General features: G+C 38.1%; 1 protein-coding gene across 5 annotated transcripts in view; it reads right to left on the reverse strand.

Annotated features, from left to right (window-relative positions):
* Window positions 1–1,546: 1,546 nt before the first annotated feature.
* CNOT6 (CCR4-NOT transcription complex subunit 6) overlaps window positions 1,547–18,092 on the reverse strand; it is a 42,062-nt gene continuing 25,516 nt past the window's right edge. For 4 of the 5 annotated variants that reach the window (XM_090064323.1, XM_090064324.1, XM_090064326.1 and 1 more), the window contains 9 exons: window positions 17,465–17,550; window positions 15,650–15,754; window positions 15,483–15,551; window positions 12,834–12,991; window positions 12,183–12,337; window positions 10,253–10,407; window positions 9,208–9,438; window positions 7,473–7,675; window positions 1,547–5,595 (listed from right to left, as the gene is read on the reverse strand). In XM_090064323.1, coding sequence (XP_089920449.1) covers window positions 5,383–5,595; window positions 7,473–7,675; window positions 9,208–9,438; window positions 10,253–10,407; window positions 12,183–12,337; window positions 12,834–12,991; window positions 15,483–15,551; window positions 15,650–15,754; window positions 17,465–17,550 — 1,375 coding nt within the window. In that variant the 3' untranslated portion in view covers window positions 1,547–5,382. The remainder of the gene's footprint in view (window positions 5,596–7,472; window positions 7,676–9,207; window positions 9,439–10,252; window positions 10,408–12,182; window positions 12,338–12,833; window positions 12,992–15,482; window positions 15,552–15,649; window positions 15,755–17,464; window positions 17,551–18,092) is intronic. The other variant, XM_090064327.1, reaches the window with a different exon arrangement.

The raw sequence follows: 18,092 nt of genomic DNA on the forward strand, positions 1-18,092 counted from the left end.
CCAGGATGCTTTGCACATCTCCTGCAAACTAGCCCCTCCCCTTGCAGGGTGGGCAGGCTAGCCTTGGCCTAAGTTGTCTGCTTCAGCCAAGCAGAGAGGTGTGCTCTGGTGCGCCCACCCCTGGATTCTGGCCTGGGCCACTGCAGCCACGTGGCTGCATTTCTGGAATCAAAGGTGAATGTCTGTTCGCTGCTTATCCATTCAATCTACACAGCTTAGACTACCCTGAAAAGATTGAAGCGATTTAGCCGTGGGCTTTTTGAGTGTCTGGATTTAGCTCAGACGTTTCCAGGCATTAATCTTGATATATGCTTGCGGTAAATAGAATTGAATGAGATCTGCTGTTACTGTTGTCTAAGGAGAAATATCTGTAAGGCCAATGAAATAGTACATAACTGTACCTTTTGAAGGCTTTAGGAAATATCTTTGCACTAGGAATAACTTAAAATAGATGACATATCAGAAATATACAAAGACCTTCACATCAAAAAGATCTGAATTTTCTTACTTTCACTTCCAGAATGTCACCAGTTGATTATTAATGGATGTTCAATTGTCCAATAGCTCATAAAGGTGTTTGGGAAACCAAAAAGTAAATTTTGTCAAGAGAAGCATCAAAAGAAGAGGAACTTTTCCATAAAAATTGAAACTTAAAAGGTAACAAAATCTTTATGTACACGTTTATGTTTAGGCATTTTATAATTTTAAACTGAAGCAATCTTTCTCTAAAAAGCATGTTCTTTAAAACAGTATTTTCCGACCCAAGAATCACTTACCTCTTGTGTTTTTCACTCACTGAAATCCCTTTTACATACTTCAGCTTAATTGGCAAATTGCTGCTTTGCAGATCCTCACAACACCCCCCCCCCCACAGATAAACCTGGCTTGCAGAGAAGAGAAGGTTGTTAGTACAGTGGAGTAGGGAGGCCTGTACTGTGCTAACCCAGGCTGTGTGTGCATGAGCCAAATTTGACCTGTGGGATTGTTTCATCAGCCCACTCAGCTCTGCATGGGTCTTGAAATAGGACAGTGGAGTGGTGGCAGCAGAATGCTATGCTGGCACACAGGACTATTCTCTGGCTGGATCCAGTATGCAGGATCACACCCACAGACCAACCCCACACACCAACCCAATGCTCTATCAGGCCCACCGACAAACCCCACCCATGGGATCTGGCCCACAGCGTGGCACTTGAGCTAGAAGGTTGAACACCGCTGGTTTAACCTACTAATATGGTTTTGAACATCTTCCACGTTGACACGGTGTTAAGATGGGAGGGCTGATGTGCAACCCAGTACAGAAACAAAGGCAAACTCCACACTTCAGATCTGAAGATAGAGTTCCAGATTCTGAAGGAAGCAGTATCTTGAGTTCCAGTTCATGCCTCTCCAACGGGAACGATTCGAATTGGTTCCTAGTGTGCAGATTACTATACAAAAGGATTAAGTCTTCAAGGAATTTCAGATTTTGTACTTTACTTGGGTAATTCACACAATTTATGAAAGGTTTAGAAATTGGGTTAAATATAAATTACACTTCAAAAAATTTTGAAACAGATATTGGATTTATTGGTCAGCTATGAGTAGGAAAATACATTGGTAAAGAAAAAAAGAAGACCCTGTATATATAAATATAATACTAGCTAGTTAAAATTTGACCAAGAAGAAAGTTCCACTGAAGAGAACAGTAAAAGCCCTTGTTTACCATCAGACCATATTCAGTTTCCCATTTATCTTATTGAAGAGCTGCCTATAGACAAATGCAACATTCTTTGAGCTTAGTGCAGATAATGTGCTGGTTTTTGTTACATGAATGGTAAACAAGAGTTAGTCCAGTGCATTACACATTATACAGAAGTACTGTGAATAAAGACTAAGATATTCTATTTTGGACACTACTTAACATTCCAAGACACTTAAGTGTTAAAATTTATGCAACCAAAGGAAAAAAAAAAGCAGTTAACATACTAAAAATACTGTGTCTGGCTGGATGAAAAAGGCTCACTACTAAAGCAGTTAATTGAAACAGCTGTAAGTTTTACATTGTAATGAGTTTCTTTTAAATGTTGTAATTATTCTGTCTTTAACATAGTTTCTTTTATTGCATGGCTAAAAAGCAAACCTGACACCTTAAAGCTACTTTTCTAAGCACAAATCCTAGATGAATTTATTAAAAAAAACCCTCATTTGTTAACATTAGATCAGAGTTGTATGCAAACTGTAGTTGTAAAAGTAAATTGATTTTATTGTCAAAATGCTAGCCAATTTAAAATGTTTTGAAGTCGCCAAAGGGACAAAATAATTACAAACACCTTCCCCTGGAGATTTTTTATTGCCTACTTCTTTATGTTAAGAAGCTGCAATATGCATGTTGATGCTTTGTATTTGTTTCCACTTCTTTAGTTTAAGAAATACCACAAATTAAAAATTTAGATGCACAGAACTGTTTTGTGTGTGTAAATAAGAACTACACAAGGTATGGCAGACAGTACTTTTTCAAGTGGCAAGAACTGCCCCAGAATATCCAATATAACTTGAATGAAATCCCTCAAACTCACCAATGTTTTCTGACTTTCGCTATGTATTTTTACAACAAGAACACTGAAGGTATATTATGGCAACATCCAAAGCCACCTTAAAATAAAAGTATTGCAAATAATCATATTGTAGAGCATTTACAAAGCAAACATTCTGCATTTAGTGAAGGCAGATGGTTTATTGCATTATTTTGTTTGTTATAGCTGGAAATTGAGATGTTTTAGTTAGATCTGTTTGACACAAGAAAATATTCTCTTTTAAAATTGCTTGATAAAAGTTTACCTTGGTTCACTTTTGGCGCATCTGGTCTTTTCCTATATATTCAAAATATTTCTCCTTTAGTAGGCCTCAGAGCCACTCTTACAAGTGTTTCAAACCCAGTGAGGTCAATGAAACCTGTTCATTGCATTCAATGGGCTGGCCTGAAGGCTTCATCTAAAAAGGTGGAGAAAAAGTTATTCAAAAGTAATTCATAGATTGCAATGTGTCTAGTTAAGAACACTACAGTCTCCAAAGACACAATATATCATAAAAGTTTTAATATGCTGCCATAAATTCAAATATATTTAAGACTAACAAATACAGGTGAAAAATGTATTGTGTAAAGCTCAAACCTTTAGAATCTAACAAGTGCACTCAAGCTCCAGCATCTATTTAAGTAAATTATTCCCCTCTAAGAAATACAAAATGAATAAGTGCTTCCCTTCCCCTTCTGTAAAGCTTTCTGGACCCATTATATAATCCAGATCATCAGGAAAATAAAGAGTTTGCTCAGTTTGACGTGCCAATTTAGCAAGTCATCACTGGAAATTGTCATGATGCACATTACCAACACATTGTTAAGGAAACATGAGTAAAACACTTTTTATTCACACTTTACAAAAAACCCAAAAAAACAAACAGAAAAAAATAACACTACGCATTAAGTCTACTACATCAACACTACCAGCATTTCAATGTACTGATTATAAACTGGACATGTTTGGTGTTTGCACAACTAAAAAACAAAACAAGAAAAGAATCAGGTCCCAGACAAGGATTCAAGATCAAGATTTTTCCTACTAAAATTTAAAACACACATTTTACATATCTGAACTATTTGTAATTTTCAATTTTGTTTAAAACAGAATGGTTTGTGCACGTTTAAGTGCTGACTTCTCTTTCATAAAATTTAGAATCATTATTACCAAAATCCATGTTGTGTATACAAAAAAAAATGCACACTATTCAAAAACATTTTCTTTAATGCTCAGTGTCCTTTTGCTTCCCTGCCCGCAGTTGAAACAAAAGCAGTTAGACCAAGCTCTCTCTCATTACATTGATAATTGAAGCTGTATTAGTTAAGGAGTGGGTAAGTTCTCCCTTTTAGGACAGAAAGATGAGTTATATTTGCTAGCTGTTATATACTTGGCTGTATGAGACTAATGGCACTGAGGATATACTACAACTTTAAGTCTTACTTGACACTTTAAAATATGAGTTGGACACTTTAAAAGTGATCTGAAGAATTGTCTTGGGGACCTGTACTGAAAAAGCATCTAATTTACACTGCTTCATAAACTGAAAATGTAATTTTTTTTTACTCTGAGACTGAGAAACATATTTAAACTGAAGAAGATTCACATGATAGCATTTCTTAGTGGAAAAAAGCACTGTGCAATGACACAGAGAAGCAGTGCATAGGTATTAGAGCTAGAAACTATGTACCCATAATCTGAACATGTTCAAAAAAGTGTGATTTTCAATGCTTCACAAAGGAAAACAAGATGCCACAGCTTATACAAAAGTATCTTCATAAAATTTTCACAAGTGTTAACATTATTTAAAAAAGATAAAAGAAGATGAACAGGTTCTCTCTGCATGCACAGGCAGTGCTAGTTGAGAACAAATTGAAGCAGGCACAGTGGAGATAGGACAAGAAGTATTGACAAGAGAAATTAAAAAGCTTTACACAAACATCCCTAGTTTTATTTAAAATTAGAGATTTAAAAAAAAAAAAAAAAGATTAGATGAATACACATCAATGATAGTTTTCAGTCCACACAGATCTACTCATTGTTCACTGCTTAGCTTATCTGTTCTTCAGGAACTTAGGTTTTTAAGTTAGAAAACCAGAAATGCATGTACTCGGTAATATTTGTAACATTTTACAGATTCAGGTTTAAAAAGCAGTGTTCTCAATTGAAAATAAAAAGTAGTACAAAAGGGCTAACAAAACCCTAACAGTGCAAATCATTAGCAGAGAAAACCTGTTGCAACTTCTTTTACAAGCTGGCCTTTATAACACATGAAAACATAAAAATTTAGCCTTAGTTTACAATACAATCATTTTCCAAATCTGATTTTTTTTAAAGTACAAAATCTCATAAATCAGGTCTTCTGTTGTTCATATACAATCAATAAAGGCTAAATTCAAATTCTGTATTTTACAAACAAGTCTGAAAAAGGAGGGAGTGAAGTACGGAAGAATGTTCTCCGGATGTTACTACTGGCCTCAAAAAAGTAGTGCTACAGATATCTGTGCAAAGAGAATATATTGTTTAATAATTCCCTATTTCAAGGCATGAAAAATGTCACGTTGGATAGAACAAACAGGAAGATTAATTGTTACAAATTAAAGAAAGGCGCAAACGCACCAATCCCTGTCTAACAGTATACAAAGTATATTGGGCTCAGAATTGTGTCTGTTGATAGCACCTGGCTTTTACTATATCTTTATCAAATAATTAGATTTAAAATTAAGATCATTAAGAAAAAATCCCTGTTGGCCATACCTCACTCCTCTATATTCAGATTTTACAATTTTACAAGTTTGATTGAGGTTACCCTCTAAGATGTACTTGACTACCTCCTGCCTGGGAGATGGATTCCATTTACCGGGGGCAGGAAAGGCAGCAAAAGCTCCAGTTGTGCAAAAAGTGAGAAGTGGTCAGAAGGGATGAGTGGATGTGGACAACCACTTATATTGTTCTCTATTAACCAATGATGATCCAAAGGTCCAAGAATGCCAAGTATGTTTAGCTGAGGTTTAGAGTAGAAGATGTAGTCAATAATACCCTGAAACAGAAGGGGAGAAAACATAATCAGGACACCATTCTTTGGCCAAATACACTTCCAAAGCCCAAACTTTTGAACAGATATATAATAGCTACCAAATACAAATGCTCTTTCAAAAACTTTGTTTTTTTGGAAGTTAAATATTTTGAAAGTGATACCACTCCTTCCCAATGGCAAGTGTGCTACTAAGCTGCTTCTGCTTCCCCTTTTCTGGCCAGCATTATGAGTTGCGCAGGATGGGTCATGGAAAGGTTACATAAAAGATTATTGTGTTTTTGCTTCTGTTGTCATCCCTCTTCTTTGAAGGGATTTCATGTCAGATTTTTCTCACCCACTATTTATGAGCATCTTCAGAATCCCTACATGTCTGATAATCCCTGGTGCCACTGAAAGACTTTTTCCATCCTCATTCTTGAAGAACATATTTTAAACACTGAGATGAGAATGGCTTATGATTAAGATCTCTGTAATAACACTGCCCATTCACTTGTCCACAGATGTTCCATTTACAGAGCTCTTTTGCAATAACATGCCGTCATAACAGGTATGTTGAACACAAAGATGTTATTTTTACCTTATTCTTTTGTTTTGCAAGACCACAAAGCTGCCTCTGGGTCTTTTTTTTTTTTTTTGGACCTGATACTTTGCATCTGCTAAATCCTGGACAATGACATGACTCCTTTTGACTTCTGGTGGCCAAAATTTAGCTCTCAACTCAACCGAATACCATTTCCAGTGATTTGGCACCAAACCTGAAGCTTCTTTACAGAATGGAGGACTTACAAACTTAGAATGCTGTCAAGGGTCTTTTTACTACAGCCAAAACACTAATATCGAACTATATTCCACAACAGGCAAGTATTTTTGTTCTTGTGGGAATCATTCCTCTCGTTTCTTAGTGGTTATAAGGTTGCAGTTTCACCTACAAATAGCTCTCTTAATTCACATAAGGGAATAATACTAGTTAAAATGATACCGGTTACTCTTACAGTTTGTCCATGAATTGTTTAAGAACAAAGTAAGGAAACAGCCATTAGGCCAAGTGCTTAATCACATATTTCTTTCTTTTGTAGGGTATTTTAAAAACGGTATTTGATATTAACTCTTCTCCAGAGACAGAGAAATTGAAAACCTTCTAACACACTCAACCGTAAGGCTATAAGTCACATTTCCCCATATTTGAAGAGGGGAAGAAAACCATCTTTGCTTTTCCTGAGAAAGGAAATGTTGACAATTCTCATGTAGCAACACAGCAGAGAGGGAAACACAGAGAAGTGGTAAATTATTTATATATAATCTGTTAGCAGCTTAACTGCTATTTTCCTCCAGTTTTATTTAATTGGGATTATTAAAAAAGATACTAAGTACAAAATCTGTTTTACATGGAAAACTAAACTGTCAAGACTCAGAATACATTTATTACCTTGCAAATGGCAAACAATTTTCATTTTCAGTCTGATGAAAGAATTAGTGTTTGCTGGGTGACTGTAAATTTGTTAAGCTAATCATTACCTACATAAGAATTAGAAGCCAGCAGAATTTATTTTTCTAGAGTGGGGTGACAAATATCCTGCCTGTGGGTTGGATGCAGCGGCATCTGGTTTGCAGCACTCCTACCGGGACGTGACTGGGAACAGGGCTTGCCACAGAAAACTGAGGTATGGAAACCTGCTGCGGATGGGTGTGAGTTACAGCTGCATTAACCCCCAGCAGCCCCCTGATGCTGCTTGCCTCGCTGCTGCTGGGTGCTAATCTGGCCCCTGAGGAGCTCTGAGTCCAACACCCCCGTCCTAGAACACTGATTTAAAGAAAACTTGTATTAAGCCCTGCAACAGAAAATGGTTTCAAAATATTGGAAACAATGATAAATTTCTAACCTTGAAGTCAAACGTATAATTTGTGTAAGGCATTAGGCCATTCTCATAGGCACTCTTCAACTTGAAACCATGTGTGATCCTTCCATTCGTTGTTCCATTTTTCCCATTACAGCTGAAGTTAGTCAGACTTTCATTGTATCGCAGTTCCTTAAAATCTTTATGATTTGTTTCCACGCCACCAGTGCTCAAGTACTCAACAACACCTATTAACAGGAACATGAAAAAAAGGTACGAACTTACAGACTTAGTAGGTTTGCACGAACAGAAACTGCTGTTTTCATGCACTTGGGTCTATACTTTAAATGAGCCCCAAATTAAATGCCTAGAGTGCAGTCCATGTAAATATTACAATACTAAAAAATGATGTATATGCTACGCCTAACCCACAGACAGAGAAGGATCGGTCAAGAAAATAGGAACTTTCTGATAGGCATCTATCAGATAGAAACAGACTAATAAAGTAAAATGGTAAAGATGCTTGAATCCATCAGCAAAGGGTAGAAGTAGTTTCAGTCTATCAAAGCTAGTTCTATTGCAACCCCTCACCCAGCATTGCCCAACCCTACTCCAGGGCCAGGATACTTCTAGAGACAAAACAAATCCAAAGATTAAAACAGTAATATTATTTCAAAACCAAACTGGCATCAAGTGTCCACATCTCTGGAGAGTTGGGACTCTGCTCCAAGGCTGATGACTGTTTTGATGGACTCTGATCTCTCCTCAATACTTTAGGATTTAAAGCCATGTATAGTATTTGTCTAAAGGGGTGCTTTAAAGCTGAAGGCCTCAAAAGTGCATATTTCTGCATATTGTAAATTGGTGTCAAAGCTACTTCTGAAGGCAGTGGGATCTCAAGACATGTTGAGAACCCTGTATCTGTAACAGAGGAATTCAGTATCAGGTCTGAAAAATTTCTAACCTAACAGAGAAATATTTGTCAAAAGCACATACAAGGAATAGTAATGGTGGGAGAAATTCTTGCATAAAGTCTGCACAAAGAGGAAGCATGGGAGGACTGTATTCAGAAGGCTGCCTTCCATCTAACTGCTACCCAGGGAAGGAAGTGAGTGCATGCTTCATCCCTGGACTGTAAATTTTCAATTATTTCTGGTTATTTTAGATCTATATTTTAAGACCTTTTTCGCATTTTCACTCCAGAGAACAACAATCCCACAACAGCTATGTCTACATAGCAAACTTAACATCCCTGGTAAAGGCACCCTCTCAAGCATGCTCTTCTGCTTTGGAGACTTGCTTTCAAAACGAGAAGCAGTGTAGTCATGTCCATGCAACTGGGCTAATCAGAGTAAGAGCAGGCTACTTGGTCACTCAGCAGTAAAGGTTAGCCCATCCAAGAACCATGTGAAGGTGGCTACTCTGCTCCTGGTTTAGGCAGCAACCACTACTGAGCAGCGCAGCATGCTTTAGGTTGCTGCCTCTGGGATGGTAAATTTACTGCATTTATGTTGATAATGGTTCTTCACTCCAAAAAAATACTAGATGCCTACTACACTACACGGTCAACAAAGTCACAATTTAACTGGAAAAAGGGATAACACACTGTTCCATTATTCATTATTATTTTTGTATCTTAGAACCTGAAGCATCTTATTCCTTACACAATTAAAGAGTTTCTTTTATAGGAAGACAATGGACACATTTCATACACCCCTTAAATAATGGTCTAAAAAAAAAAAAAAAAAAAAAAAAAAAAGTAAAATATTGCTGTTCTTACCAGAATCTGGCAGAGAATTGAGATCTGCACACAGTACAAGTGGAATGGTTCCAAGTTCTCCTGAAACACCAGGTTTGAGACTACGAGAGGCTTTATCAATAATGTTCTTTACCTCAGAGAGGAACATCATAGTCTGAACCAGCTTCACATCAGAATACTCAGGATCCCAATGCATATGTGCATTAGCTACAAGAACTAGCTGCTTCTCCATCCCAAGATGTGGCTTTCCAGCTGAAATTAGAAATAAAAGATTTATATTTGCAGTACCTGCAAAAGGTAAAGCTAATACCTTAACTGCCTGGTATTGTAAGCAGAAAATTTGTTGTTTGTTTTTAAAAGATGTGACCACATCAGCCAGTTTAATTGATCAGCTTTAAAAATGAAGTTTGGAGGAGAAAAGAAACCACGCCCTTAAATGTGCTTTCTAAACACAGCCAAGAAATTAAGAGGATAATACTCAGCTCTCACTGTACAGCCAATAGGGAGAATTAGCTACAACAACTTCTAAGACTACTAATGTGGTCGTGAGGGATGGAGGGCCATGAACAAGACTTGCATGGTACAATTAAAACCTGTAGATTTAAAAAGGCCACTACAGTTGATTATATATAAAAATCACACTGAGAAATCATGCACATTTATCTCCAATTATTCTTAATCCTCTCCAGAAAAATACCCACCAACCACACCTTGATAAGCAAGAATAGTTCAATGTTTTCTAAGTTATTTTCAAATGCAGCAGACTCAAGAAAGAATACTGCAAGTTTCCTGTATCCTTATAATCCTTGAAGTATCCTACCTTTAATCGTCTATGGTACTTAAAAGAAAAAAAGGTTGTTTTAACACTTGCCATTCCAAAAAAGATTTGCAAATCCTATCTGAAGTTAACATTGCTCCCAAATGCAACACAGCTGTAGACAGGTAGGTACTGTGTATTTTTGGAATGTTATTTTTTCATTTCCTATTTCACTTAAAAGTTGCATTGTAGACTGCAAAATACCTAGTTCAATTTAAAAAAAAAAAAATGAGGTGAATGATGACTTACATGACATTTCTATCAATTCCTTTCGCAACTCTAGCAGTACAGCAACTCCAATGTTATCCTTTGTCATAACTCGGTTCAGCATAGCTTCAGACCCTTCTGAATTTGCCATAGCTAGTTGATTAAACTCAACAGTATGTTTTTGAACCAAAGTGAATCTGAAAGAACATTGTACAGGTTTCTTAAGCAGACAATTAAGACTTCAATGTAATTATATTAAGTTACCGCAGTCTTAGCCAGTCAAATTATTCCTTTATAAAATGCTGAGTGAAGACAGGAGACAGGTTTTCACTAGCTATTTTTATCTGTGGCTCCACGTTAAACTCAACTAATTTCAAGTTTAAAATAAAAAGCCTTGTTTTTCCACATTCTTTCTTCTATTGTATGAAGAAAATGGTGTGCGTATCTTTATCTGTGTGCGCTTTGGCATTTTCATCTATTTGGGAGCTCTAGCCCATCAGAGACATTACCAGCGATCACTGCGTGGAACTGGCTCTTGTTGATTCCTCCCACATTCTTTAAGACTTTAGGAAAAATATATGGTATAATAAAATCTTTTGCCTCTCTTGTGCTACTATACAAATCAATTTGAACTAGGATAAAACACTTGTTAATATGTTGGAGGGTATTATGGTTGGCATTTGCAGTGATTTGTGGACATGAAAGAACATACAAAAAACTCTTATAAAAAGAATCAGGACTTAGACCAGGGCACTCAATACTTTACGGATGCAGAATTTACTTGTGTAAGTATGGTCTAGATCTTCAAAAGTGATTGACGATTCTAGATACCTCAATTTTAGGTGTTTTATTCCAGACCTGTTAAGAGATGCCCCTGAGTTTCAGAAAGCATTGAACTGTACCCATTTTCTGAAAATGAAGTCCCTTAAAGGCATGGGCAACTGGTGCCTCCCAAGTGGGGAGGGGCAGCACTTGTCCCCCCAGCAGACAGTCAGTGACTGGGTCCCCCTGTGGCCTATCCTGCAGACTGGGGTGGAGGGTGTTGTGCCACTGACACTTCTGGGTCAGCAGGATTGGTCGCGGGGGGAACACTTCTGGCATGCTCCCTGGCTGGCGCTCTCAGGGTGGGGCACCAGCGCTCTCGCCTGCCCGGGAATGCTGCTATCAGGGGGTGTTCCAGCACTCAGGGGGTGCACATGCACCCCCTATGCATCACAACTACTTAAAAGGTGTCAACATTTAGGTTTATATTTAAGAAATAATTTGCTGGGATGATCTAGTTGGGGATGGTCCTGCTTTGAGCAAGGGGCTGGACTAGATGACCTTCTGGGGTTCCTTCCAACCCTCATTTTTTGTGATTCTATGAAAAGAAATATATAGGACAGGGGCTTCATCTTTCTCAAACAATGATCAGGCTCAGTCCTTTTACCTACTTGAGAACCAACATTATATTCAAAGGCTATAATCTGTTCTTCTCATCTCAGACTGAAGGCATTTAGAATTGAAATTTTTATGTTCAAGGGCAAAATTCTCATTTGCTTTTCCAGGTGAAACTCCAGACGTGCTACTTCTAACCCAGTTCAAACAGATTTTCTAGAGGGTCTTTGCTGGAATCTCTGCAATGGGGCTTATATTTCATTACATTCTTCCTGTACAGTACAAAGCATTACAAGACCATGGTTAATATGAGCATTTTTCAGACGAGCTGTCCAACATGATGCTTCTGATGTAGACTATTCCTTTCAGAGGTAGGAATATTTTGCACAGAGCTCAAGAGTCATGAAAGGAAGCATATATACAAAAGTGACTCTGACTTAAGAGCACACCAAGAGCGTACATTCTCCCCATGTTCCCAATGACACCATAACATGAAACTGTCATCCGGACACGTCTTCACAGTTTCCTTGGTCCGACCAAAGAAACTGAGACAGGAAACAGGAAACGACAAACTTTTATGAAATATACCACTTACTTTTCTGTTTTGAAAAATATTGCACAACCATCAACATGTTTTCTTTCTTGTTCTGACATTGTCCTGGCTCTAGATTTCGGACTGAAGAACCCATTATAGCCACGCTCTTTCAGTTCTACTAGAAAAAAACTGTAGTACTGTTCGGTTTCAACCTCCTGTAAAGTTACAAAACAGTACATAACATCAGCTTAGCACTTCCAGAATACAGACGACCAGTGTTTCCTTCTAGAGGTTAAATAGTGCAGAAATAACTGTAAATCACCTCCAAGCTAGCTTTAAGAAAATAGATATACTAGGAATGCATCTAGGAGGAGATAACTATATTGCTATTTTGAAAAAGCAAATTAAAATTTCTATAATCCCCAGAGTTATGATTATCTCGTGTCTCATTTGAAACTGCCACCACTCTCTCACATTTATGTACACACTCCAATATGCCTTTGATCAGCAATTGCTGGTTAGCACTCCATCCGTGTAGGTTGTTAAAGCATGCTTTTGATGTCAAGCAGTGAATAACAACATTCTAAGTTAAATTTATATTGCTTTGTTTTAAAGAGGACTTTAAAACATAACATTTACTTAAAGTGAACTTAAATTATGAGAGTCAAAACCAATACATGTGGATGCAAGAGGAAAAAAGCTCTCTTTTACCTGAAGACTTATGATGTCAGCATTGCAGCTCAAAATTTCCTGCATAATGGCTTTTTTTCTGTATTCCCAGTTCAGTGCCCATGATGGACAATAGCCATATAACTGCCGGGTAGCATATTTATCACAAAGTACGTTGTAACACATGACAGAAAACAAGGCTGCAGAACAATAATTTTACTTACACACGGAATAAATTTTAATAAAGTGTACAATTACATTATTTGCTCTTTTCTTCAACAGTTTATCAATTTTCTGCTTAACTTACTTTAACTGAAATACAGAAGTTAACAGTTTCCCCTGTGGAAAAATGCATCAAATGCTCTTTCTAAAATGAAAGAACCCTACAGACTTGAGCCTATAAAATTTATTATGGAATAAGTCTAAAAGACAGTCCACATATGACCAATATAAATAGTGACTAAGAGACAAAGGAACTTTACTTTAAAAAAAACAGACAAAAAAACAAACCCCCCCCAACTTATTCACATTTTTTTTTTGAAGATTAAATCTATTAAAGCTCTCTTCAAGAAAAGGGGAAAAAAGAATAGACCCGAAAAACTTACAACTGAAGTATAAGACAAAAAGAGAAGCACACGGGGAAACAATGGGACAACACTGATCAGCATGAGAAGTAGCAACCTCTGTACGACAGCAGCTTAAGATAGATGGGGAAGGAGGAGGCAGGAGGCTGGTGATGTAGCAACTGTGACTGTAGGTGGTGGATTCAAGAATATGGGAGTTCTTCTATTTGGAAGAAGACACAGTGGAAGGAGACACTAAATTTAGTCCAGCAAGACAGGATATCTGCCAGCATAAGCAAAGCAAATCTTGGGGAATGAGTCCATGCTGCAAAGCAAATCTTGGGGAATGAGTCCATGCTAAAGGTTGCCCGAGTGGACCTACCAATGGGAGATGGGAGAGAAGGGCAAAAAGATTAAGGACAGAGAGAAGTAACAAGAAGGTCATGAAAAGAGGTGCCAGATACAGGTTCAAGGCCACAAACAACAGTCAGTAAGATTAAATGGTCATGAACAACTCTAACATAGTGTTTAAGAAGTAAAAGAGAAAGTATTTAAAATGTAAAACGCAAATCAAAAATATAAGATTGCTTGCCTTCTCCTGCATTATACAGGAAAAATAAAAGATTTTTTTTAAAGCAGCCCTATATACAAGCTATTAGACCTTTTCTTGGCACTTTGCTGGAAAATCTTGGGAAGATCTTAATAGCAATGTCACAGAGAAGCCACACTTTAGCTGCAGCTCTTCGTGCTTACTCTGAATAGGAGAGGAGAAACTGTGATGACTTTATTATTCAGGTCTTTCAAAGATCATGCCAAGTTCTCCAGCAAAGGACCAAGTGGCTTATGTGACAGGCAAACAAAACACCCCATAAACATAGGATTAGGGGGTAGACTATTTCTGAAGTGTTTAGAAGGCTATATCGTCATCGCATCAAGCACAAGGTATTTTTAAATACACTCTGCCCTCTAAAGACAGTATTTGCTTATATGCACTTAGTTTAACCTCCATGCCCTTACACTTGTGTCCAATTCTACAACAGAGTAGATGCTCCCACCTTTTTTCTCATCATGCCTCCCTTTAATCCTAGTTTCCACTCTTCTTTTCTTCAACCTAAGATCTCTAGCTCCTTAACCCCCGCATCCAGAAGGACTGCTCACCCATGCAAGCCGCTTTTTCCATACTGGTCTACCATATTTCAGCATTTTTCTTGCTGGAGAGGTTCCAATTCAAGTTGCTTACCTACCACTACACCTTTGTATGGGACAGGGCATGGGATCTTACATTACGAAGAAGTGAGGACAAAGAGGTTCCCAGCTGGGGAGAGGCTATATTCACATAGACACTTCGTTGCTAGTTCTGGCCTGGTTCTTAACCTAACACAAGCTTCCCTTAAATCAAGGAAGCTGTCCTGAAAGACTGACCACCATACTAAAAGCTAACAGGACAATGGCAACATAAGTACTACCTGTAGTAAAGCCCAGAACCAGAGCGCAGTGGGAAAATTAAAACTAGAGGGGGAATTGTTACAGAATCAAAAGACCATTTCTCTGTCATAATAGCAGTGCTCTGATATACATACAAACTTCTCTGGATAGAAGGAAAATATAAAATGAAGACAGCATCCATTTTTACAAATATCAAGGACTAAAGCTATAGTTTCTTTTAAGGGTTTAAAATATACCCTGTTCTATTGATTTGCAACATACAAGTTAACCAAATTATAACATTGATAATTTACACATTAAATATGCCAATAAATTTGTAAGTTCCCACATCTGATTATAACAGACCATATATAATCTGTAATAAGAAAGTAATTTCTTTAATGCTATACCTAGGGAAGGGTCTTTCCCAGACTCTCCTTGATTCTTTAAATATTTAATTAAAATATTTTCAGTTGACTAGCTACTTTAAAACATTTAGACACTACTTCAGTTTAGAGGGAATATTCCACTTATAAAATAAAGGCAAATATGAGCTTGCTACAGGAATGCCTATGCCGTTTGTTATCAATTAGTATGGTTTGCTTCACTCTAAGTTATCAAGAAATTCTTCAGCAGAAGGAAAGGCTGAATTACATTAGAGATAAGGAAAGAAAAAAAACCTTAAGCGCTATTGCAATGCTACCTGTTGGTCTTGTTCGGTCTGGTTCTTGCAACATAATCCAAGATCTTGGAGGTGGCTGTTCTGTTGAAACTATCGGAACATTTTGAGAAGGAGAGAAAATACAAAGTGAAACAGTCACGTTTATTTTAAAATGGCACAAATAAATAATTTTAGGAATGACCACTTACTTCTTTTTGCAGTACCTGCCAAATTATCAAGCAAATAATTCAGTAGCCTTCGTGTTCCATCTGGTTCCTGATAGAGGTTCAGAATATCCTGTGTAAGTGGATTTCCTGCAAACGTGGTTACAGAAATACAGAAAATAAAATTAAACTGGAACAATGATGAATATATGGAGGAGTGCGGGGGTGGGGAGGGATTTAAGTCTAACTTCTTTTTTTTATTTACAACCACAGAATACTGAGAACTCTTTTTTCAGTTTCAAATAAAATCCCACTTTCAAAGCCTAGAAACATTTAGACATGGAAGTAGTCCTAAACTAGATTCTCTCTTGCATTTGAGTTTGGAAAGTTTTGCTCTGTCATGCCTTGTGCCTCATCACACATTGGTGATGGGTGAGACAGCTGATTCAGAGGTCCTATTTGCCTGCACTTCTCCAGGAGGGAGCTAAATGTGACTCTGCCCAGTACTTAAAGGCCAGAATATAGTCTCTTTGGGCCAATCTAGTAGGAAATCTAGGTTGTTTAATTAAATGGGGCTCCACTGTATAACAAGGGTCTCAAGTTTACAAAAATAGTGGAGGTTTACTGTCCAGTCAAATATATTAACATTTGACTTATGAGCTTTAAGGCCATTTGTAGGCATCACATAATACAGTGTTTCCGACAGTGTAGACCTTTCACTGAAGTCAGCAGCTCTGTGCACAGAACATACAGTATGACGCTATACAAAATTTTAACTAGGTGCCTAGGGAGGCAGTTAGGAAGGCCAACCGCACCTTGTCATGCATCCACAGATGCATCTCGAGCAGGTCCAAAGAGGTGATCCTCCCCTTCTATGCGGCACTGGTCAGGCTGCAGTTGGAGTACTGCATCCAGTTCTGGGCGCCACACTTCAAGAGGGATGTGGACAGCATGGAGAGGGTCCAGAGGAGGGCCACTCGTATGATCAGGGGACAACAGGGCAGGCCCTATGAGGAGAGGCTACGGGACCTGAACCTGTTCAGCCTCCACAAGAGAAGGCTGAGGGGGATCTTGTGGCCTGTTACAAACTAGTCAGGGGGGGAATCAGCAGGCACTGGGGGAGTCCCTGTTCCCCCGAGCACTGCCAGGAGTGACCAGGAATAACGGTCACAAGCCGGCAGAGGGTAAATTCAGACTAGACATCAGGAGGCGCTACTTCACTGTCAGGGCGGCTAGGGACTGGAACCAACTTCCAAGAGAAGTGGTGCTGGCTCCTACACTGGGGGTGTTTAGATGAACATCTTGCTGGGGTTGTTTGACCCCAGTACTCTTTCCTGCCCTGGCAGGGGGTCGGACTAGAGCTGACTTTGGGCAGGGGGCTGGACTTGATGATCTCCCGAGGTCCCTTCCAGCCCTGATGTCTATGAAAATCTATGAAATCTGCATAGGTCCCTTCTGACCCTAGAAACTATGAAACTAATCCTGTTTGAGATGAAAAGTTCCATATCTTCAAGGAAAGTTCACTTTGGCCAGATTTAAGAGCATAAAAAACACCACCACCAAACAAACCCAGAACTATATCCATCTCCCAAGCAAGCGACAGAAAGTTAACTTAAACCTCTCCAAAATCCTCCCTCCCAATTCTTCACAGTGGAAATTAAGCAGAATTTCTCTGAGGTAGTTTTTATTCTTTTTTAAAATTCAGCAACATTAATTATCAAGGTGTTTAAGAGGAGGATATGCTAATGCCAAGAGCTGCTACTCAGTCATATTTTATGAATTAGCACCTTGAAATAGTTGTAGCTCAGGAACAAGATCAAATATGAATTATTAGTAGCTGAAAAGAAAAAAAAGGCAAACCTTTCAGACCCAACGTCTGTAACTGGAACAGTTTTCCCAGCTCGAAAGGTAAAACTCGTAACAGGTTGTTATTTAAATGGAGTTCCCTGTACACAAAATAAGAATCACATAAAGTCAGAAGTAAAGCAGTATTTATTATCAATAGTTTACAGCTGAAGTAGTTCAGCTACAAGAAAGACAAAGTGTACTAGCACGCCACAATTCTGAAGAACTGGAAGACTAAACAGTCAGCAAAGATTAGGGGCATCCTGCTGTATTCACAAAAAAGGCACATTAAGTTTGAAATACAGAGCAGGAAGTTGCTTGTTGGCAAGTCCAACTTAGTCAAGAGCTTTTTTAAAAGTTAACAGTAATTAAAGCATTAAATCACTACATGTAATGAAGCAATAACAGTTCTGACAATCTGGACCACAAATGGTTCAGCTATGATTAAAGACCAAATAAGGGAACAAGATTATACACAAACAGACAAAATGCCCAGTGCCATAACAGTACTATTATGCTACCTTGTTAGTGCGCTGCTAAATCTTTCTTGGTTAAGTGTTCTGGTGAGCACTGGCTTACTGGCCACGAATCGTCATCTGTATGTTACTTACAGAAAGGAGTGACTGAACATGTCCCAGAAAAC

The sequence above is a fragment of the Crocodylus siamensis genome, chromosome 10 (assembly GCF_052110815.1).
Source record: "Crocodylus siamensis isolate JL-2025a chromosome 10, ASM5211081v1, whole genome shotgun sequence".
Classification (NCBI taxonomy): domain Eukaryota; kingdom Metazoa; phylum Chordata; order Crocodylia; family Crocodylidae; genus Crocodylus; species Crocodylus siamensis.